The sequence below is a fragment of the Carassius gibelio genome, chromosome A24, assembly GCF_023724105.1.
Source record: "Carassius gibelio isolate Cgi1373 ecotype wild population from Czech Republic chromosome A24, carGib1.2-hapl.c, whole genome shotgun sequence".
NCBI classification, from domain to species: Eukaryota; Metazoa; Chordata; class Actinopteri; order Cypriniformes; family Cyprinidae; genus Carassius; species Carassius gibelio.
Genome location: NC_068394.1, coordinates 18,645,098 through 18,669,511, shown reverse-complemented (window position 1 = coordinate 18,669,511; position 24,414 = coordinate 18,645,098). Strand labels below are relative to the sequence as shown.

Genomic DNA, 24,414 nt, shown 5'->3' with positions numbered 1-24,414 from the left:
TTTGTTCAGTTAAACTGATTTTGAGTGTTCAAATCAGTATTTTATTTGTAATTCCGTCGATGCAATCTCCAGCTGAGTAAACAGTCTAAATTCACGAAGCTCATAGATGATGGTATGTGTAAGTAAGAGGTTTGAAACAATTATACAACAACAACTATATTCCAGGTGTAATCTTGATAGATTTTCCAGGTTGAGCTGGATAATGGGTTGCATTGTGTTTACTCACACCATTTTGTTATGTGCAGAAGTGAAATTCAAAATTATGTTTTTCTCTAAAAATATACACTAGTAAGTGTTTAAAAACATGTCTACATTAGTGGAGACTGTTAATCATTATTGATTGGTTATTCCATCAGAGTTATTCTGTCTGTTTCATAGAAAGTATTCTGATTTCTCTTTGTTTAGAACTTTAATATATATATATATAAAATGGATAAAGTGAACCGTTAAACTGTTGAGAGAAAACGATTATACTTACCTGTTACCTGAAAAGGTTTTTTTTTTTTTTTAAAAAAAAAGGGCATTTAAAAGTCATTAAAAAGTCATTAAAAGAAAGCGCCAGAACGCTGCAGACACTAATGTGTGTTTTCTTATCATTTTATACAGTTACCATATCTCATCCTTCTTTGTTGAGACTGGTAACACCTGTTTACTGAACTAGGTTATGTTTTTTGCTAATACTGTTAAAACACACAAGGTTTATGTATAGACTCAGTTGGTTATGTCTAAAATAAAAGTAAACAACGGAATGAAACAGATGCATGTCTGTATATTAGAAGTGTGAATATCTTAAAGGGACAGTAGGCTACATGCTGGTGACTGTAATTACAGGCATAGTCCACCCTAAAATTAAATTTATTTCATTGTTTATTCAATAACACGTTGTCCCAAACCTATCTTAATTTCTTTCTAGTGCTAAACACAAAATAAAATATTTGAGGAATCTGGGTAACCAAACAGTTGCCACACTGACTTTGATCCTAGGAAAAATAATGCAACTGTTTGGTTTTCCACCTTCTTCAAAATAGCGTTTATGTTTAGCATAAGAAGGAACTCATTAAGGTAGCCATAACTGGCCCTGCCAGTTATGGCTACAGCCATTCTCTGTGTTTGGTCCACACACACACCACCGTAGTTTCCCCAAAGGTTGCAGCTTCCACTGCAGAACCTCCTGAGGTGGTGGCACCCACTCTAGTCCATAAGTTTACCCCAGATCCCTCTAAAAAATTAATTTCAGAGCCCTCTCCATGCCCAAGTGCCTTCTCCTGCACTTGAATTTATCCCTGTGCTGATTCTAGTTCCAGAATCCATTCCTGAGTCTTCTCCAGAGTTCAACCCAGCTGATGAGTCTGCTCCAGCCTATGAGTCTGATCCAGAGTCTGCTCTAATCTCTAAATCTATTTCAGAGTCTGTTCCTGTCCCTGAATCCACTTCTGAGCTACTGCGGTCTCTGAGTCCACTCCAGGGCCCCCAGAGTTGGCAACTTTCATTGCAGAACCTTTCATGGTGGTGACATCCTCCTGAGACAGCAGTGGCACTCATCCACAAGCTCTCCATTTTCCCTCGCACCTCCATTCCAACCTTGTACAATATTTCTGAACTCTGTGTTTAATGAAGCTCCTGTTGCTATTGCTCCTGTTGTTTTGCCTGAACTCTCTGTTTGCACTGTCCCAGCCAAGAAAGCCTTTCCCTGAACTCTCTGTCTGCACTGTCCTGGCCAAGGAAGCATATCCTGAACTCCCTGACTGTCCTTAAATGATAAACGAGACTTCTTATGAACTCTCTGCCTGTCCTGTCATGGCTATAGAGTCCATTGGTAAACTCTCTGCCTGTCTTGTCATGGCTATAGAGGTTATTGACAAAATCTCTGCCTGTCTTGTCATGGCTATAGAGGCCATTTACAAACTCGCTGCCTGTGCTGTGACATCCATAGAGGCTGTTTGTGAACTCTCAGTCTGTCCTGTTCTGATCAAGGTCTCTGTCTGTCCTGTCACCGCTATAGAGACTGTCTGTAAACGCACTGCCTGTCATGGCTATCAAGGTAATTTCTTCTGAAATCTCAGTCTGTCCTGTTACGACTAAGGAGACCATTTATGAACCCTCAGTCTTGATACGGATAAAAAGTCAGTTTCTGAACTCTTGTCTGTCCTGTTCTGACCAATGAAGTTGTTTCTGTCCTCTCTGACTTTCCTATCCTGGTAAGGAAGGCCAGTCACAAACTTGTTGCCTTGCAACAATCAGGAAGGTTGTTTCTGAACTCTCTAACTGTACAGCCATGGTCAAGAAAGATGGCCCTGGACTCTCTGCTCAACCTTTTATGGCCAAAGATGCAATTTCTGAACTGTCTGCTTGTTCTGTTTTGGCTACTGAGGCCATTATTAACCTCTCTGTGCTCTTTGTTCCAGTTCTGCCTGATCTGTCCGGCTCCACTGTGGTGGTCTTCAGCCCTGCTCTGGTGGTCTTCTGCTCCTTCCTTTCCATCTGTTCCTCTGTGGTATATTCAGTCCCATCTACTCTGCTCTGCAGGCTTCACCCAAGCTTTGCCTTGGCCCTCTGCTCTATCCTGGCACTTTGCTCTGCCCTGGTACCCTGCTCCATTGGTTCTGCCTGAATCTCCTGTTGCTTCGCTTCCACATGGACCTGGTCCTCCTTCCCTTCCCTTATAGCTTATCTGCTCCATTCTCATTCGTGACTCATGTTTGTAACTGTTAAAGGGCATTTGAAAGCCGCTCCTTAGGGAGGAGGGGGTCTGTCACAATCACCAACTGGTGTGCCCATGATCTCCACCAGTGTGGACTTCATTCCTGACATTTGCCATTCACTCTGAACTATATTCCCTATAATCCTTTGCTGGACTCATTGTCTATTTCATCACCGGTCTCTCATTAGATCTCATCATTAATTTACAACTGTCTCACATTAGTACATTTAAAAGATGCACACAAACTTGAAGACTTTGCTGTTGATTCCTTAGTACAGACCAAAAGTTTGGACACACATTCTCATTCAAAGAGTTTTCTTTATTTTCATGTCTATGAAAATTGTAGATTCACACTGAAGGCATCACAACTATGTGGAATTATATATGGAATTATATACATAACCCAAAAGTGTGAAACAATTGAAAATATGTCATATTCTAGGTTCTTTAAAGTAGCCACCCTTTGATTTGATTACTGCTTTGCACACTCTTGGCATTCTCTTGATGAGCTTCAAGAGGTAGTCACCTGAAATGGTCTTCCAACAGTCTTGAAGGAGTTCCCCGAGAGATGCTTAGCACTTGTTGGCCATTTTGCCTTCTGTCTGCGGTCCAGCTCCCTCCTAAACCATCTGGATTGGGTTCAGGTCCGGTGACTGTGGAGGCCAGGTCATCTGGCACAGCACCCCATCACTCTCCTTCTTAGTTAAATAGCCCTTGATGCCTTCAGTGTGACTCTACAATGTTCATAGTCATGAAAATAAAGAAAACTCTTTGAATGAGAAGGTGTGTCCAAACTTTTGGTCTGTACTGTATATACAGTATGTGTGTGTGTGTGTGTTTCTGTTTGCGAACAAGCTTTCCCTGTCAAACACAAGAAATTTAAAGGTCGGGCCAGATCGGGAAATTATACCATTCTCCCCTCAGCATTTCCACGTAGCACAAATTGATCTGCACATGCAGATCACTGGCAGGCAGAGAGCCGCAGAAGTCAAGCCCTGTCACCCTGCACAATTGTGTTTGTCTTGGTGTGGAGTTGAGTATTGAACAAAGGCGTAAGCTACCTGTGCCTCGAATTAACAGCTGACATTTACAGTGACTCATGAGAGTCCCATGTAAGTTAGCTAAAGTTTACCTAAGGCAATAGGAAATCTTTCAGGTCAAACCACTGTGTTTTCTTTAAAGGGGGGGGGGGGGGGGGGTGAAATGCTCATTTTCACTTAATATCCTGTTAATCTTGAGTACTTATAGAGTAGTCCTGCATTCTTCATATCTCCAAAACGTCTTTAGCTTTATTATATTTATAAGAGAAAGATAGTCTGTACCGTTTTTTCCCGGAAAAACACGAGCGGCTGGGCGGAGCTAAAGAATCACAAGCGAGCATCTGGATGAGAGCATCTGGAAGCTGTGACATTACCATGTGGAAAAAACCATCATCCAAAAAAAAAAAAACATGGCTGACAGTCAGATTCAGCCGTATATTTATGATCCAGAATCAGATCCAGAGGCTGAAATTGAACAAGAGCAGCAGCAGCAACGACTACAGCAGGACGTCTCTATGTGGTATGTATTGAAACTTTATATATTTGCTTAGCGGTTTTGGAAAATGATTAAGTTCCACTTTAGGTCGTCTTTTTTTTTTCTTTAAAGGTGTACATGTGGGAAGTGCAATGTGATGACAAATTTTTTTTTTTGGTCTGCTGTACTTTGGTGACATTTCGCTCTATCACTCTGGTCAGTGAATGTCTCTGCTCTGCTCTACGGGAGCACGCGCTCTACCGGGAGAAGTGCCCTTAGGACCCATAGAAGGAAATTCCGCACCATCTAACTTCACACAGACCCATACTCGAAAAAAAGTTCAAGATATGGGGGCAGAATTGTATATTTTTATTATTTCATATAGTTTATCGGTATTAAACAAAGACATTTTTTTCCACCAAAAAGTATAATTATCACAAATGTGATATTGATTTTATACAGCAGTTCAATAAACAAGAACTTAATATTAAAACATTTAGTTTTAGACATTATACTATTGACTGTTCATAATTCCGATTTGCATCTCTGAGTAACATGAGGTGTTTCTGTCCTGAATGAATCACCCGTTTAAATGATTTGGTTCAATCGCAATGACTCACTCATTAAAAGTAACTTGCTGCCACCTACAAACGGTATTATTGTATTTTTAACTGCAGGTTAAAAATATTCATGTTCTGCATTAAATATTGTGTAAATGCATCTAAATGCCCCTTCCAATATAGCTTCTGTGTTTTCTCTGCATTGCAAAGATTAATTTTCAATACTGATCCTGATATTGATATAGTTTGCTTGGTAACAACCCAAATGACTTCTTATTTTAATTGACTGATTCAATTTAAGAATTTGACTGAAAAGATGAGGCACACTTTTAGAACGGATCACCACACAGAATATGAATAATATCAAAAACATTATGAGTCAGCTGTCCATGGTAGTTCTTAAGATATAAGCACAATAACACTATTATACTAATACTATTATTTAACTACTCTTCTAATTGCCATTGCTGATAAAATCCCAGAAAATACTGAGACATTTTTTGTCAAAATCTCTGCCTGTGTTGTCATGCCTATAGAGGCCATTTATAAACTCGCTGCCTGTGCTGTCACATCTATGGAGGCTGTTTGTGAACTCTCAGTCTGTCCTGTTCTGATCAAGGTCTCTGTTTGTCCTGTCACGGCTGATTGTGGTATGCTGAAAACAGTTTATAATATTATAATTTTTATTGTTTAAATTGTATTTACTGTAAAATTACCCAAATGAATGGAAACAGACAAAACAGTTATAACATAATCACTTTATTTACAAATTGATCCGTTAAAACAATTTAGGTTTAGCCTTTCTAATGCAATAAATTATCCATTATTCATAAGGGTATTTGTAAGCTGTTCATTCAAGTCTGTATACATGTTTTTATGCCGTCTCATTGTGTGTACATTGCGGATGATAGCAAAGCAAGATAAATATTATTCTTTGGGGCTGTGTAATTGTAAATGATTAATCAGATAGGACAGACATATGACAGAAACAGATTGACCTCATTAGCAACGATAACAGGTCCTGGGTGAATATTTTCATGTAGATAGTGACAGGAAGTCATCTGCCATACATCTAAGTAGATTACTCCATCAACATCTCTTAACATCTCTCGCATCACTGTGTTCAGCTGCATGGTTAACCAATCACTTTGAAAAATATTCTGTAAGAACAGAAATCAGAATTACTGCAACAAACAGGACGTTTGTAGTAAATTAACCTTCCATAAAATAAAATATAAAAGTTTATAAAGACATAGATTGGTTGAGGTAGAATAAACATATTTAGCCTACAGATATAAAGATCAGTAGCAAATGATACTGTCAGACCTGGAATAAGCAATGCTGGTTTGGACAAACTACATAAAGTCTGTTGTTCATACTGTATGTATTGCTACTGTGCAAATAACATCCCACGGATCAACCACAACATTGAAACCACTGACAGGTAAAGTGAATATCATGTTAGTAAAATGTCCCAAATTGTTATGTGCTCAAAAAAAAAAAAAAAAAAAAAAAAAAAGCAGGTGAAAAGATCTGAGTGACTCTGACAAGGGTCAGATACTTATAGACAACTGAGTCAGAGTATCTCAAAAAGATCTTGTGGGGAGTTTGTGGTATGCATATGTCAGTACCTAACAGAAGTGTTTCAAGGAAGGACAAACAGTGAACTGACATCAGGGTCATGGGCACCCAAGACTCATTTCACCTTCAGCCTCTATCTGCTGAAGGTGAACCAAAAACTACTGAGAGCAGCTCTCAGTGATACAGTATGTGTCGGGTCCCCGCTATAATAGCAGCAACATTCACAAATGTTTACAGAACAAGCGGGAACCCAGTGTGCCTGTAGCTTTCTTTATTTCAGTTTTATAACGTGATAGAAAGTCTCAGGCCTTTTCAAGCAGAAGGGCAAACTCATCTAATCTGCGGTCTATTATGCATTAAACTAAGATCGATTTAAAGACACAAAGCACTGACATCAAGTTAACATTCGCTAACTAAAAAATAAATTATTTCTAATCAATGACTTTATAACCACAAACAATCTGGATTTTATGTTTCTTAACGATTTTGGCTAGAAGACAGCTGCAGTGCAACAGTCCTCAATGAAGCAGTCCCTCCTAACTTCACTTACATGAGTGTCTGCAGGACTGTAAGGAGAGGTGGAGGTATAGCTGCTCTATTTAAAGGTGTCTATCAATGCAAGCAAGTTTCATTTGGTCAGTACTTGTCTTTTGAATATTTAGGGATTGTGCTCAAAGGTGCTCCACGCATTCTGTTTATTATTATTTACAGGCCTCCAAAATACTCTCCACCCTTTGTTGAAGAGGTCACATGTTATTGATGCTTTCCTCAGAGTTTGACTGCTTTGCTATTGCAGGGGATTTTAATATTCTCATAAATAATGCAGAAAACAAAACTACAAAAAAAAATGATAATGGTTCTAAATACTTTTGACCTGATTCAGCATGTGCATGGACCCACACACAAAGGTGGACACACTCTAGATTTAATCATCAGTAGGGGTCTACACTTTTAATCCATTGTTAAGGATGTAGCACTATCTGATCACTTCTGTATTTTATTTCAGATATCTTTTATCTCTGCTCCCACTGAATCTAGATCTGTCTCTGTCAGAAAGAGATGCATTAACGAGAACACAAGTGTACTATTTATGGAGGCCATATATTTAACACCAAGCATTTCTGCAGACTTCTGTTGATATTCTCCTTGATTCCTTTAACTCAAAAGTTAAGAATGATATTAATGATATTGCTCCAATAATAGTCAGTAAGACAACAAACAGACAGAAATCAGTTTGGAGAACATCAACGGCAGTTCAGACTATGAAAAGACAATGCAGAAAAGCTAGACAAAATTTCTTCTCAGACCTTATAAACACTAACCTCAACCACTAACCACTAACCTCAACAGCCACTGTTGAGAGACTGACAAACCCCCCAAGTCAGATTTCCAGTGAACTGCTCTCAGACAGCAAATTAATTGAGTTTGCTTCCTTCTTTTCTGAGAAGATCATCAACAACAGGAAGGCGATTGACACATCCTCAGGCAATGCAGAAGTCAGAGAGATTTGGCCACAATATCAAAAAAGATACTGTCTACTTTTGAAGCAATTGAAAGCAAAATTTTGTAAGAAATAGTGCATCACCTAAAATCGCCAAACTGCTATCTTGACACACTTCCCACATCTTTTTTCAAAACTGTGCTTAATTGTTTAGAAGCAGATCTCTTAGAAGTGGTGAACACCTCACTTCTTTCTGGGACATTTCCAAACTCCCTGAAACCTGCAGTTGTTAAGCCCCTCCTGAACAAGAGCAATCTTGATAACACCATTCTGAGCAATTATAGACCAATATCTAATCTTCCTTTTATAGGCAAAATAATAGAAAGGTAGTTTTTAGTCAGCTGAACAAATACTTAAACTCAAATGTATACCTGGACAATGTTCAATCTGGTTTCCGACTGCATCACAGCACAGAGACATCACTCAGATAATAAATGATATTCGCTTAATTTCACACTCTGGCAAAATATCAGTGCTGGTATTGCTAGAGCTCAGTGCTGTGTTTGACACTGTCGATCATAACATACTACTAGAGAGGCTGGAAAACTGTGACTTCTGTGATGGTACTCATATAGTTCAGGTCATACTTAGAAGGGAGAGGCTATTATGTGAGTCTAGGAGAGCATAAGTCTAAGTGGACGTCTATGACATGCGGAGTCCCACAAAGGTCAATTCTTGCACCGCTATTGTTTAGCCTGTTTTTGCTCCCACTAAGTCAAATAATGAGAAATAACCAAATTACCTATCACAGCTATGCTGATGATACCCAGATTTACCTAGCCTTATCTCTAAATGACTACAGCCCCATTGACTCCCTCTGCCAATGTATTGGTGAAATTAATAGTTGGATGTGCCAGAACTTTCTTCATTTAAACCAGGAAAAAACGTTAAAAGTTATTGCATTTGGAAACAAAGATGACGTTTTCAAGGTGAATGCATACCTTGACTTTAGGGTTCAAACAACTAAAAATTAAGTCAGGAATCTTGGTGTGATTCTGGAGACAAACCTTAGTTTCAGTAGTCATGTCGAAGCAGTAACTAAATCAGCATACTATCATCTAAAACATTGCAAGATTTAGATGTTTTGTTTCCAGTCAAGACTTGGAGAAACTTGTCCATACCTTTATGACCAGCAGGGTGGACTATTGTAATGGGCTTCTCACCGGCCTTCCCAAAAAGGCCATTAGACAGCTGCAGCTCATCCTGAACGCTGCTGCCAGGATTCGGACTAGAACCAGAAAATCTGAGCATATCACACCAGTCCTCAGGTTTAAAGTACTTTTACTCATCTATAAATCACTCAATGACCTAGGACCGAAATATATTGCAGATATGTTCACTGAATATAAACCTAACAGAGCACTCGGATCATTAGGATTAGTAATACAGTACCAAGGGTTCACACAAAACAAGGGGAGTCTGCCTTTAGTTACTATGCAGTTCACAAAGAAGATCTGGTCAGTTCACAAAGAAGTGCTACTGTAACTCAAATTTGCTAAGAGACTTAATGCTGGTCATTATTGAAAGGTTTCAGAACACACAGCACATCAGTGTTAGTTGTATGGGCCTACATAGCCTCAGACCAGGCAGACTGACCATGCTGAGTGCCCACAATGGACCTATCAGCATCAAACTGGACCACTGAGCAAATGGATGAAGGTTGACTGGTCTCATGAATCATGTTTTCTTTTAGATAAGGAAGATGGCTGGGAAAGTGTGCATCAATTAACTGGGGAAGAGATGGAATGTACTAGTGGAAAAAAGTGGGCCGGCAGTGGTAGTGTCATGGTCTATCCAATGTTCTGCTGTGAAACCTTGGGTCCAGCCCTTCACCTAGATGTTACTTTGACACATACTACTTTACTAAAGATCGCTGACACTATGGCAAATGCCACCACCATGACCAGTGACTGAAGCATGTGTCCTAAACCCAACAAACTTATTGGCTGAAGACAGTCAGTGACATCACTACTGGTGTGCCGGTGAGTAGTTCACATCATCAGCTTTTTTGTCTTAAGGAGCCATTTGTTTTGTGTATGTGCATAAAAAAACAACAACCACCAAGTGGAAACACCCAGTCAAGTGCTTCAGGATGACGAATTGTGTGTTATGAGTTTGGGTGAGAAGCACACGTGTTCAGTTCTTGAGGGAGCTGAATGTGCTCATTCTGAAAAGTTTTCAATGAAGAAGCTCAGTTTGCTTGTCCCTATTCTTGAGGGAAAAGCTGGCTAGCTAGGGACATATGATGACAAAGGCACAGCATTCGTAGGGATTGCAGGTCGAGTTGGCAGAAGAAAAAAGGTACGTCCCTTTCACATTCTTCAGTAACTAACTCAAGGTCTGCTGAATCAGGACATTTTTCCCCTTAAATCATTTGATTCAGAAGATATCACTTTATTTCCATCTAGCCAATCAGAGTTGGATGTCACTGAGGAGGGTAGAGATGTTATAAGTGGGTCCTCCCAGCCTTCCTCCCCAACATATGATGATCTGTGTGATGTTATGGCCCATGCCACAGACAATCTAGATCTTCACTGTTCAAGCATTGGTCGGGAGGTTCAATGAAGCGAGGCCGTGGTCTGCAAGCTTTAAGAGATATTTACCATGCCAATCCTTTGGGGAACCTGGCTCATCATGGTGTGAGGATTGGAAAAAGCACCAAAAGGCGAGTATTGCCTCTTGTGTAGCACACTCTGCGAGTATACATTAATGAGCTCAGGAATACCATCCCTCCTCATTTCTGTTACTATTCTAATATGTGCCAAAAAACAAAATAGCACAGGTTATAGTGAAAGTGACGTGACATACAGCCAAATATGGTGACCCATACTCAGAATTTGTGCTCTGGATTTAACCCATCTAAAGTGCACACACACAGCAGTGAACACCAGTAATGCGTGGGCTGATCCAAAATGAGCGGTTGCCCGCAGTTACGAGTCATCCAAAAATATTTTTAATGACATTTGGGTCGAGGTCGGTCGTTTGAAATAAAGATGCCAATTAAACCTTTGCAATTTACATAGTTCTATACACGATTTTGAAATACATAGGCCTACACTTTATTGGATGAATTACTGGCGCGAAGATGACGCACGAGTTCAGTCTGCAAGTAGAGATGGAGGCAGCAAGAGAAAAGGTTAGAGGGTTAAACCTTATTAACGGTTTTTGGTAAAACATGATTTTGACAACTTCATTAAGTTTTGTTTTATAGAAAACTCCTTTTAAAAGATTTTCGTTTGGTATAAATTGTATCTTAATTTTGATCAATGTTTTATCAATCAATTGCCCGTATTTATAAATAAGAAGCAAATATATAATGAGGCCCCGGCACGATCACTTGCATTGCATGTGAACTGGAGGATGGCGAAACTCAGAGTGTGCTTTACACTCACAGATTTGAGAAATATGGGCTATATTTTACAGAAAGTTTGAAACAGCAACTTCATCTTTGCAGCGACATAGAAAACACCAGTTTAATACTAATCCATTAAATGTCTCCTTGCATATTTTCAAACCAGCAGGCCATTCTGGGTTGAGCGAACGACCCCACGAAATGAGCGAGCGGAGCATAATATATGGAGAAATGTGCTCTCCGCTCACGAGCTCTGATCGGAACAAACCTGAACCTCACGTCTGCTGAACAGAAACATCAAAATAGACATTATAGATAGATACTTTACAACAAATTATGAGCTTATTGAAATTTTTTTTTATAAATCTTGACAAAATTAGAATATAATGTTTTTTTGTGTGTGTGTGTGTGTTTGTTTGTTTTTGTTTTTTTTTGTCTAGTTTCTACGTCTATGGCCCAATGACGCTATGATGAGCATTTACTACTTTTAAAAAATCCGGGTCAGGTACAATATTTTCTCTTCCTTTTTTTGGGGTCCGAGTTGCGGGCGGGTTAGTTGAAAACGTTTGTCGGGTGCGGGTTATTAATACATTGACCCGCATCACTGGTGAACACACACACACACCGTGAACACACACCCAGAGCAGTGGGCAGCCATTTATGCTGCGGCACCTGGGGAGCAGTGGGGGGTTCAGTGCCTTGCTCAAGGGCACCGAAGACCTAAGTCATGGTACTGCTGGCCCGAGACTTGAACCAACAACCCTAGGTTTAGGAGTCAGCTTCTCTAACCACCAGGCCACGACTTCCCCCCAAGCAGACTATATGACTATATGAGTGCACAAGGTTGATGCTGCCTCTCACAGGAAACTTGGGTTTTCTGTCCAGAATGACCGCCCTTATAGCTCTTTAATGAGGACAGCAGTATCAAGTGGTTGTAGCTAGCACTTAGTGGGCTTCCATTGGGAAGCAATTCCTATGGGTCGAGCATAGTCCTCTGCTCCCTGCAAGACCTTTTGTCTGATATCTTAGAAACAGACAAGATGTGGCTTTGCCTCAAAAGATTGAATCTCTACTTGTTGTTGTCACATTTAGCAGGTCTGTGAGTTCATCTTGTGAGGTCCTGTGTGTGTGCTGGCTATATATTGGTATACCTGCAACTCTGGGCAACTCAGTATCGCTGGAGAGCTGATAGGATTTAAGTCTGGCTCATCAGCTTCTCTGTATATTGTTGCTGTGTTTTGTCTGTCTGTCGGATCATTGTGGTGCTCATGTCCTTTAGTTTTCTCATGCTGTGTCTTCTGTCTCCTGTTTTCCTGTTTCGTTGTCTGTGTTGGATTAATTCTCTGGACTTTTATTGGACTCTACCATTTGTCGCCCATTGTAGTCCCTGTTCTGCCAAGTTTTATGCATCTGCACCCATGACATCCTTACTCTCTTGCATTGTGTTTTGATTGTTCCTCAATAAACTGTTTAACTGTACTTTCGAGTGAATCTTAAGTTTTTTTGCCTGACAGTTATATGGCACATGTAGAATTTTTAAGATACAGAACATATCCCTTTAACATAAAATATAATCCTCCCCCGTTGTTGAAGGTCTTGAAGTAGGGTACTCTGCTTCCCAGTAACTTTACTTATCTCCTAGAACCCAACGAGAAGTGGCTTTCAAATTAATTTGCATCCTTTCTCGTTGTCATGCACCTTTGGGAGTAATGGTTTCTTGAGATTCTGGATAGAGCCAGACAGGGTTTTACTGAGGTAGAAAAACTGTAGTTCCCCTGGCAGTGTCATGGGGTTGAATTAAAAAAATGTCTTGCCTACGATGGCGTGTTAGTGCCACGTCGACAAAAAAAAATCTAAGATTACGAGATTGTCACAAATAAAAAAATAATTAATTGTTTCACATAAATACAGTGATTTGATCATTACAGAGCTTGAAAAACACATTATTGTAAGACACATAATTTGTGTTTAACTATAAAACTGATTTTGAAAGCTGAGAGATTAAAAGTAGGTCTATCAAAAGCATGAATCTTATTGCTATTGGGTGGCTGGCGCACTACAAATATCAAATGCAATGGAAGATATTAAATATTATTTCCAAGCATACTGTCCCCGCGAGTATGATAAATGGTATGATTTCTCATAATAATCCCACATACTTTTTAGTGTATTAAATAAGAGAGCTACAGCGACCACAGAGTTAGTTTTCTCCAACTTAATTTCTACTATTTAAATCCTCAAAACATTTCTACTTTATTCTCATAGTATTACGACTTTATTCTCGTAATATTTCGACTTTATTCTTGTAATATTTTGACTTTATTCTCGTAATATTTCGACTTTATTCTCATAATATTGCAACTTTATTCTTTTTATATTACAACTTTATTCTCGTAATATTTCGACTTTATTCTCATAATATTGCAACTTTATTCTTTTTATATTACAACTTTATTCTCGTAATATTTCAACTTTATTCTCATAGTATTAGAACTTTATTCTCGTAATATCTCAACTTTATTCTCGAAACATTTCAACTTTATTCTCGAAACATTTCAACTTTATTCTCGTAATATTTTGACTTTATTCTTGAAATAAAACTACTTTAATTTCGGAATCTTTTAATTATTTTTTTCAACGTGACACTAAAACACCATCATAGTTGCCAGACCCACAAGGAAGGGAGGAAAGTTGGAAAAAGCTGGAATATTCCTTGTATTGGGCTTGAAGCTTGGGTAGTGGCCTTAGAGAATATTGTCACTCACAGTTCACTCACAGATGTGTGCCTAAGTAGGGGACTTTGTTTACTTTTTTTTTTTTTTTTTGCAGTTATGTTCTTTGAGTCTTACATTCATAGACAGGGATTAAGCCAGGACCAAGCCTTAGTTAAAAGTTTGTTATTTGACAGAACAATGGACATGACAGAGAACTATTTTACTTATAGCAGAATGGTCAAGAAAATAAATGATAATCATTATTCATGATTTATATTTCATTGTAAAATAGCACTTGAATATTATTTTATGGCCCTTTTATGATCCCTATGAGCAACAGTGTTCCAAGACTTTCAGTATACACGTAAAGGCAGAAGACCAAATTTGCCATATTTTCTTGTTTACCATAAATATTATCATGAGAAAACAAGGTAGAAAATTATCTGAAAACAAAGTAGGATGGGAAGTGACCAAGTGTACCTTTTGTCCTGCAGTGTTTCCAGACTTGATGATGACAGTAGTCTGTGGTGCACGGCTCAGCAACGCAACAACAGACTGACGGATTTTGGCCACTTCATGAATGTAAAATGTTATTGGGTGGAAAACCCGATGGGCAAAGATAGTGAAGACAACAACTGCATGAGGATCACCAGCTATTTCATCAATTTCATTGGCAATATGATGCAGGTCGGTAATGAGCATTTTATAAAATCGCAAAGGAACACCGTGTGGCTTCCAGTGCACAATTATATTATTTTTCATCTCCACTGCCATCAGGGGTCCACCTGTACGAGGAGTGTGGAGATCCATTCTTGTTAAGCCTAATAAAGACAAGCAAAACTTACATTAGACTTATAACAGCCACAAGAAGTACAGAGCCTATATAGAAAATCATCATCAATCATCATCATAATTTAAGATAAGCATTATTTTTTATAAAGCCTGAAATCAAAAACCCATTCCAAAAGAACAACACAATGGCTTTATGATAGAAAGTTGAATGTTCTTTAGTGGCCAAGTCAGAGCCCTGACTTAAATCCAATAGAAATCTATGGATGGACTTAAAGAGAGCAGTTCACTGCAGTTCAAAATGAATTTGACTGAACTTGAGCATTTTTTGAGAACTGTTGCTTTTTCTTTCATTACTGTGATGTTGTAAGGCAGTATTTGTAATATGAAGCTAGGGAAATGTTTTCTTCTTTCCTTTTATATTTTGGAATGAGTTTTGATTTCAGACTGACTTATTTTTGCAGAACACACACACACACACACACACACACACACACACAAAAAAAAAAACGAAACGAAAATGAAAAAAATACAAATGTATCAACGGTCTTTAAGCATATAATACTTTGTTGTGATCAAAGAAAGTTTGGAACAAAATGAGGTTGAATAAGTGATGACAGAATTTAAGTGCACAGTATCTTTTTGAGTGAAACTGAATTACATACATGTCAAGTCAAGTCAAGTCACCTTTATTTATATAGCACTTTAAACAAAATACATTGCATCAAAGCAACTGAACAACATTCATTAGGAAAACAGTGTCAATAATGAAAATGACAGTTAAAGGCAGTTCATCACTGAATTCAGTGATGTCATCTCTGTTCAGTTTAAATAGTGTCTGTGCATTTATTTGCAATCAAGGAACCGAAACTCCATTGGTGACAGAATGGAGAAAAAAACCTTGGGAGAAACCAGGCTCAGTTGGGGGGCCAGTTCTCCTCTGACCAGATGAAACCAGTAGTTCAATTCCAGGCTGCAGCAAAGTCAGATTGTGCAGAAGAATCATCTGTTTCTTGTGGTCTTGTCCTGGTGGTCGTCTGAGACAAGGTCTTTACAGGGGATCTGTATCTGGGGCTCTAGTTGTCCTGAGCACTATTCGGACGGGACTAGTTTTCTAAACTACGTTTGAGTTTCGATTCTTACCACCTGACGTCTGTGATTTTCATGTACCAATTCGGACGGGACTAACATCTCCGTGTTTATTACACAGGTGGGAGGGTCTGATTTGTGCATCTGGGCGTCACAGAGATCACGCGCTCTGTATACGTGCATTGCATTCATTCAGAATGATTGCCATTAGTATTATTAAACAATAAATACTAAATGGCTAGTATAGCAAAACCATGTTAATGTGTGGTTCCTTTAGATTAACTTGTTTTCCTTTTTTTTTTTTTTTTTTATTAAATGCAATTAAAACATTATGTAACGGAGTACATAAATGAACATGAGTAATCTTACCTGATGCTGATATTACAGTAGCCGGTATTAACAGTTTACGCGATCTTGCTCTTGATTTTATTATTTGTATTATTTTTTTATTATTATTTATTTGCCGCTAAGCAAATATATCAAACATCCGCGCGGTAAGAGCATCTACGGTAATTCACGTTGGCCAAAACACACAAGGAAACGCGTTGTGAAATAAAATATCACGGGCAATCACAGACATTCGCATTCGGACGGGATTAGTTTTCGCAGAGGATCACTGAGTTTGCTGAAAAACGGTAGGTAATTTGCTCTGGAATTATCACAAAGGTTGTGTGAGAAAAACACATACGTGGCAGATTCGGACGGGATTAAAATCACCAAGTACGTCTGTGAAACGCAGATTTCTCTAACGACCCCCTGTAAAACTAGTCCCGTCCGAATAGGGCTCTGGTCTCTGCTGTCTTTCAGGGATGTAGAGGTCCTTTCTAGGTGATGATCCACCATCTGGTCTGAATGCGTACTGGATCCGGGTGACTGAATAGTGACCCTCTGATCTGGATACAGACTGGATCTGGTGGCTACGGTGACCTCGGAATAAGAGACTAATATTAGCGTACAGTAGATGCCATTCGTCTAATGATGTAGCAAGTACATTGGGTGGTATGGGAAGTGTTCCCGGTTCTGGTTTACTTAATTAATGCAGCCTAAAAATCCTTTAACGGATTTGGATATTAAAACCATATTAGTATGTTATGTGTAAGCCAGGTTAAAGAGATGGTTCTTTAATCTAGATTTAAACTGCAAGAGTGTGTCTGCCTCCCGAACAATGTTAGGTAGGTTATTCCAGAGTTTAGGCGACAAATAGGAAAAGGATCTGCCGCCGGCAGTTGATTTTTATATTCTAGGTATTATCAAATTGAGTTTTGAGAACGTAGGAGGATTATAATGTAAAAGGAGCTCATTCAAATACTGAGGTGCTAAACCACTCAGGACTTTATAAGTAATAAGCAATATTTTAAAATCTAATATGGTCATACTTCCTGGTTCTAGTAAGAACTCTTGCTGCTGCATTTTGGACTAGCTGTAGTTTGTTTTCTAAGCGTGCAGAACAACCACCCAATAAAGCATTATAATAATCGAACCTTAACATTCCTGCATTTGACATTGAGAGCTTAGGTCGTAATTTAGATATATTTTTTAGATGGAAAAATGCAGTTTTACAAATGCTAGAAACTGGGCTTTCTAAGGAAAGATTGCGATCAAATAGCACACCTAGGTTCCTAACTGATGACGAAGAATTTACAGAGCAGCCATCAAGTCTTAGACAGTGTTCTAGGTTATTACATGCAGAGTTTTTAGGTCCTATAATTAACACCTCTGTTTTATAATAAAACCTTCGTAATCATCGGGAAGAAGGAGGCGGGAACCGGCGCACAATCAAAACATAATTTTAATATTCAAAATAAACACAAAACAGCGCACCAGCCCCTCGCGGACGACAGGTGCCCGCAAATAAAAAGCAAAACATAAAATATGGCCCAGGCCTGGTCCTCTCTCGTCCTTCACGGTCGTCGCTCCAGTTTTACATCCTTCCATCTCCTACGTCGGACTCGAGACCGGCGGTGGGGCGCAGGTGCAGCGCATCTCCAATCACTACACCTGGCCTCACTCCTCGTGCCCACGTCTCTCGGCCCTGCCCCACTCATCACAATCGACTATGCATTCCATTAGTTTTTCAAATAGGTGTGTTTCACCGGGCTGCGAAGAAATATAGAGCTGAGTATCATCAGCATAACAGTGAAAGCTAACACCATGTTTCCTGATGATATCTCCCAAGGGTAACATATAAAGTGTGAAGAGTAGCGGCCCTAGTATTGAGCCTTGAGGTACTCCATACTGCACTTGTGATCGATATGATACATCTTCATTCACTGCTTCGACCTGATGGCGGTCATATAAGTATGATTTAAACCATGCTAATGCACTTCCGTTAATGCCAACAAAGTGTTCAAGTCTATGCAAAAGAATGTTGTGGTCAATTGTGTCAAATGCAGCACTAAGATCCAATAAAACCAATAGAGAGATACAACCACGATCAGATGATAAGAGCAGGTCATTTGTAACTAAGGAGAGCAGTCTCAGTACTATGATACGGTGTAAATCCTGACTGGAAATCATCATATATACCATTTTTCTCTGAGAAGGAATATAATTGTGAGGATACCACTTTTCTAGTATCTTGGACAGAAGAGGGAGATTCGAGATTGGTCTATAATTAACTAGTTATTTGGGGTCAAGTTGTGTTTTTTTTTGATGAGAGGCTTAATAACAGCCAGTTTGAATGTTTTGGGGACATATCCTAATGACAATGAGGAATTAATAATAGTCAGAAGAGGATCTATGACTTCTGGAAGCACCTCCCTTAGGAGCTTAGATGGTATAGGGTCTAACATACATGTTGTTGGTTTAGATGATTTATCAAGTTTACACAATTCTTCCTCTCCTATAGTAGAGAATGAGTGGAACTGTTCCTCAGGGGGTCTATAGTGCACTGTCTGATGCAATACTGTGGCTGACGGCTGAACGTTTACAATTTTATCTCTAATAGTATCAATTTTAGAAGTAAAGTAGTTCATAAAGTCATTACTGCTGTGATGTTGGGAAATGTCAACACTTGTTGAGGCTTTATTTTTCGTTAATTTAGCCACTGTATTGAATAAATACCTGGGGTTATGTTTGTTTTCTTCTAAAAGAGAAGAAAAGTAATTGGATCTAGCAGTTTTTTAATGCTTTTCTGTAGGATAGGTTACTTTCCCGCCAAACAATACGAAATACCGCTAGTTTTTTCCAGCTGCACTCCATTTTTCAAGCTGCTCTCTTTAGGGTGCGAGTATGCTCATTATACCATGGTGTCATACTGGTTTCCTTAACCTTCCTTAAGCATAAAGGAGCAACTGTATTTAAAATGCTAGAAAAGAGAGAGTCCATAGTTTCTGTTACATCATCAAGTTGTTCTGAGGTTTTGGATATGCTAAGGAATTTGGATACATCAGGGACATAACTTAAAAAGTATTTTGTGGTAAAAGTGATGGTTCTTCCATACTTGTAACAACAAGTAGAATTTACAATTTTGGCTATATGAAGTTTGCACAAAACTAAATAATGATCTGAGATATCATCACTTGGCTGCATAATTTCAACACTATCAACATCAATTCATGTGACAGTATTAAATCTAAAGTATGATTTCGACAATGAGTAGGTGTTGTCTAACCCCAATATAGTTCAGAATGTCTATAAATTCTGATCCCAATGCATCTTTTTCATTATCAACATGAATATTAAAATTACCAATTATTAAAACTTTATAAAATCACCAAACTCTTTAATAAAGTCTATATGGTGCCCTGGTGGCCTGTATACAGTAGTAGAATTAATTTTTATAAGCCATTTTTGTAATAGCATTCTGCTAATTTAAAAATTAAAGAAAGTATTTTTGATGTTTTGCTTGAAAAGAGTGCCATATAGTTTGATATTTTCATCTAATACCAAGACATTAATATAAGTTGATTCATTTTCCACATACTTTGTGGCACCTCTTTATGTCAATACCTTGTTTATTTTTTATTTTTATACATTCATGCAAAGAAGTCTCATAAAATAATAATGACAACAAAGTCATATCATTGGATAACTTGCCTGGCACATTTCTTTCTAAATACTCAAACCACTGCCTTGTGGTGGAGTCTCCCAACAAGTAGATAATTTTGTTTTTAAGACAATTTGCCATTTGGGTGGAATTGAACTGTTGAGTGTTGCATATAAAAGACTTCCAAACATCTTTCAAATAGAACCCAGCTGGAACTGGTGTTGTCAAGCCAGATCTGCATCTCTCCATTGTGCCTAAAGCAAAGAAACATTTACCTGAAAAGACTGTCAATGCAAATACTTCATTCATTTGTAACATTACATTATAGATGTCAGTCGTCTGATATGTGATCTGTGTAGCCTATATTTTGTTCATTTCCTATTTGGAAAAAAATTAAATAAAATGTCATTAAATAAAATAAAAATAAAGACAAAGCAGAAGAAGGTGTATTGAAAGGAGAATTCGGCTAGATGTTTGGTTTATAGTGTAAGTTTATGGCTTGAATATTTAATTTACTGAAACACTGCCAATGTGTGCATGATAATATTTAACATTAAGATGAATAAGCAAAATATGCCAGAAAAGTTTTAATATCACACACTTGATCAAATAAAATACTCAAGCAGAAATGCGTTTATTGAATTATAATAATAAAAAAAAGAATACATGTTAATACATTTTCCATATGTTAACATACCATTGCCTGCAGTGTTGGAAAGGACATTTAAGTAGATTTTTTCTCCAGAAATAGCAACATTTGTTAATTCCCTATGAATAAATTTTAATAATTAATTTTTTTCTAGAAATATTTTTAGTTTTAAAAATGTTCTGAATTACATTTAAATACTTTCAAACTTACTTTGTAAAAAGTTGATTCTCAAATGCATTTAAAGGGCTTTTAAAACCTCCCATTGAGTGATGAACCAGTTTGTCACAGGAAAGTTTCTTTGGTCTCTCACACTGCCACACCGTCCCCATTTTTATATCCTCATACTCACAGCAGCAGTTGCCTTTACTCCAACTTCCATCTCCACCCCACTTAAGATTGCATTCTACTACTTCACTGATCCTGGTGTTTTCGGGGCCTGTACCTTCAAAGTGGCCATTATAGTGGCTGCGTGGGAATGAAGACTCTCTGTATTTTTTAAGAATCTGCACAACCTCACTGGAGTGCTCAAGACGTACAAAAACTTGTGCCTGACCTTCCCAGGGCACGAGAAGAACAACAGAGTACGTTCCATTACGATGATCCAGAACCTCCCCATACACACTCGCCTTCAAGAAGAATGGAATAGGTTAAGTGTACTGCAGTACTGCAGAAAACTAATGTACAGTATGCTGGTAAAGTAAGCTAACAAACATAAACATATGCCATATTCACAAAACTGTATCATAAAATAAGCACACCTTTAGGTTTGAATGGAAAAGCTTTGCTTTGAAAAAATCTCCTCCGTATCTTTTCATGTTGTTGTTGTGGTCTCTGGCTGTGATAATAATGGAGATGTTATCTCCCACTTTGTAACTGTTTTTTAGTCCCACAATAGAGAATGTTGAGTGGCCTGGGCTTGTGCTCAGATTCAGCTGATTGATTTCTTTATCTGGACCAGGCCAGTCAAGAGCCTTCTGCAGTCTTTCCCATTCCTCATCACTGATTCCCATATCAAGTGCGGATACTGCATAATAATTATTGCTATTATTATTTCCGGAAGCTGGTTTAGGCCTGGGGGTCAGAAACTGAGGCATTTGGTTCCCAATATCCAATGTCCATAGAACCTGAGAGAGAAGCAGAATATAAATCACTCCAAATTATTATTATTATTTATTTTTTTATTATGTAAATGTTTAAAGTTCAGTATACACTGTAACAAGATTCCACATATTTCTAATTAAAAACTTCAGCCCATTTGCTGCCTTCATCTTTATTTTATTGTATATTGTATAAGTAATTTGAATTAAATTAAACTAGCAAAAAAAAAAATAATAATAATAATAATAATAATTCAAGATGGTTTCATTTAACTTATAAAAAAGTTGAAATTGCTCATCTGATGTAACGTAAAAACAGAATTTGCCATAACTTACTACGTCACTTGCTTGTAATTTATTCAACCGAATATAATCTTGTTTAACTTAAATAATTATAATAATAATAAAAACATTCTAGCTACATCCTCTCATTTGTGTGCCTTTATAAAACAAAAATGATCCCACCCTCATTCAGTGGAAAACCTATTATTATTTCATCGGGCAGAGTGCTGTCAGGAGACACTGAGAATGTTTGACATCCTTTTGTATCCTTTCAATCTTTATTTTATGCATAAGGCGTCATCTTTAAACCCTTCCGCGTACAGATATATTTATGAGATCATACTCTCTGTATATACACTTTCCACAAAGGAATAAAGATATGTATAAATTCAATTTACATCATATATTGAGCTATTGAATATGAATTTGAAGAGAAGCGTATTTTAATTACAATTCAAAGACATTCAACAGCCTTATTTAGCCCATTGAATCCTTGACATTAAGAGAATGTTCGTTTTTTCCTCAGCTGATCAGCTGTATTTCTAACGAACTGAACTGAATACTGTTAAAACAAGTCCATCACAACGCATTTAGACAAACGACACTTGCAGCCTTAATTTAAAATGCTTCATTTTGTTAGCATACATTCAGATTTATGAACTGAACTGGAATTTATAATGCATTCTCATTTCAGCCAAAATAAATGCGACACAGCCCTGTAGTTATGTCAGGGGTAAATAAAATTAATATTTATTTCATTATTATTTTATAATCTGCGTTTAAGTATATGTCAGTTTTCTTGAGAACTTACCAGACAGGTTGATGTACAAAGAAGACACACCAGTAGTAATACACATGGTCTTAACCTGTTGGCTGATAATACACAAAAATGAACAATTTACATATCTTTCAAAACATGAAGCAATTTTGACCAATATGACAAATGCAAAAATGTGCGTGCTTACCTGGCGTTTTTGATTTCTCCATGGATGCTATAAGTCCGCTGTTCTCCTAGAACAATTTTACTATGGCTTGTGAGATATTTACTTGTAACCCAATCATAATGTCCTGTTAAACGGGTTACACTGCTATCCCAGCAAACATTCGGACGTCCTTTGCGTCCGATACGTCCCGTCATGGTTGAAAAATAGTTCCAAAATGAAAGTTGAACCGTCTTTGATGTCTTCTGGACGTGAACTGCACGTCTTTTCTGCACGTCCCTGGACGTCTAAATGCGTCGATTTCTGGATGTCGTCGTCTTCTGTTTGTTAAAATGCGTTGGTGCAAAGTTTAAGTGTATGTATATATATAAGCCTGCATATAAAATAATCACACACCCACTGTGCAACATCGTGAAAGGCAATCAATTATGTCTCGAGGTTTAACACATCTTGACAAACGTTCAAGATCGTTCTAGTCAGACCTGAACGTCCATAAAACATCTTAATCAAGTAGATTATTTGTGAACATATGCAAAAAAGAAGCATGTTCTGATTTAGCACATTTTATTGTTTTTTCAACAGTTTAGCATCTTTTAACCAAACTAAAATACCAATGACGAAATACTGAATTATTATATAAACAGGACAGTTTAGCCAAAAATCGAAAATTCTGTCATTTACTCACCCTCATGTTTCAAAACTGTACACCTTTCTATGTTCTGACGATATTGTTTTCATGTTTGCTTTACTGGGGAAATGACAAATAAGAATCTTCAAGATGATAAAAATCGATTGAAACATTTTTTTCAATGTAATCTTTGTATCCATTTTGGATTTCTGAAATAAGTTTACAGGCCTACCATTTTCGTCAGAAATATGATTTAATGATGGTCATCACTGAATACAAAGTGCTGAAATACTCAATCTTTAAGTCCATTATTTTTTATAAAAAATGCCAATTTTGCAGTATTTGTTTATTAATGTTTTTAATATATAATAATATAAATCAATATTATTTATTTAATTGCATTTATTTTTAAATACTTTAATCATATAAATAATATTAATTAAGAATATTATTAATATTTGAATGTGGAATAACGATCAGGCAAGAGCCATTGTTGTCATGTGACAAGAAAATCATAAAACATATAAGACCCCCATCATAAAATATGTTTGAAATCATTGCTATTTATAAAATTGAAGAAGCATAAATTATTTTAAACAGTATAGAACCGACATGGATTCAAATATTACATTTCTGAGAATGCGTTCACGTGTGTTCTACTATAGAATGTTAAAAGATGGTTTCTTTTTATCATGTCTTTATTAATCTTGTCATTGGCTTACACAGTTTTCTTATAAACACAAAGATATTTGGAAGAATGTTTGTAACCAAGCAGATCTCACAATCCATTAACTGCCATTGTAGGAAAAATTATTATGATCGTTAAGAAAACGAGATCTGCTTGGTTACAAACATTCTTCCAAATATCTTTCAGCAGAACATAGAAAGTTATACAGGTTTGAAACATGAGGGTGAGAGAATTATGACTATTTTCATTTTTGGGTGATGTATCCCTTAAACACATTATGGTTGTTTGGCTCATTTCTTGTAACCTCCACCCCCAGCTCTTCCTGGAGCGAGCTTCAAG

The 24,414-nt window shown here is 37.6% G+C and overlaps 1 protein-coding gene across 1 annotated transcript; it reads right to left on the bottom strand.

The window, feature by feature from the left end:
• Nucleotides 1–5,605: 5,605 nt before the first annotated feature.
• On the bottom strand, nt 5,606–23,035 carry LOC127946496 (NXPE family member 3-like). The gene is made up of 8 exons (XM_052543119.1): nt 22,784–23,035; nt 22,630–22,691; nt 21,198–21,563; nt 20,650–21,065; nt 20,488–20,558; nt 19,841–20,044; nt 14,405–14,745; nt 5,606–5,936 (listed from the first exon to the last, which is right to left on the bottom strand). Exons 1-8 carry the CDS (start codon nt 22,803–22,805, stop codon nt 5,739–5,741), a joined length of 1,680 nt encoding a protein of 559 aa, XP_052399079.1. The 5' UTR covers nt 22,806–23,035; the 3' UTR covers nt 5,606–5,738.
• Between the last annotated feature and the right edge of the window lie 1,379 nt (nt 23,036–24,414).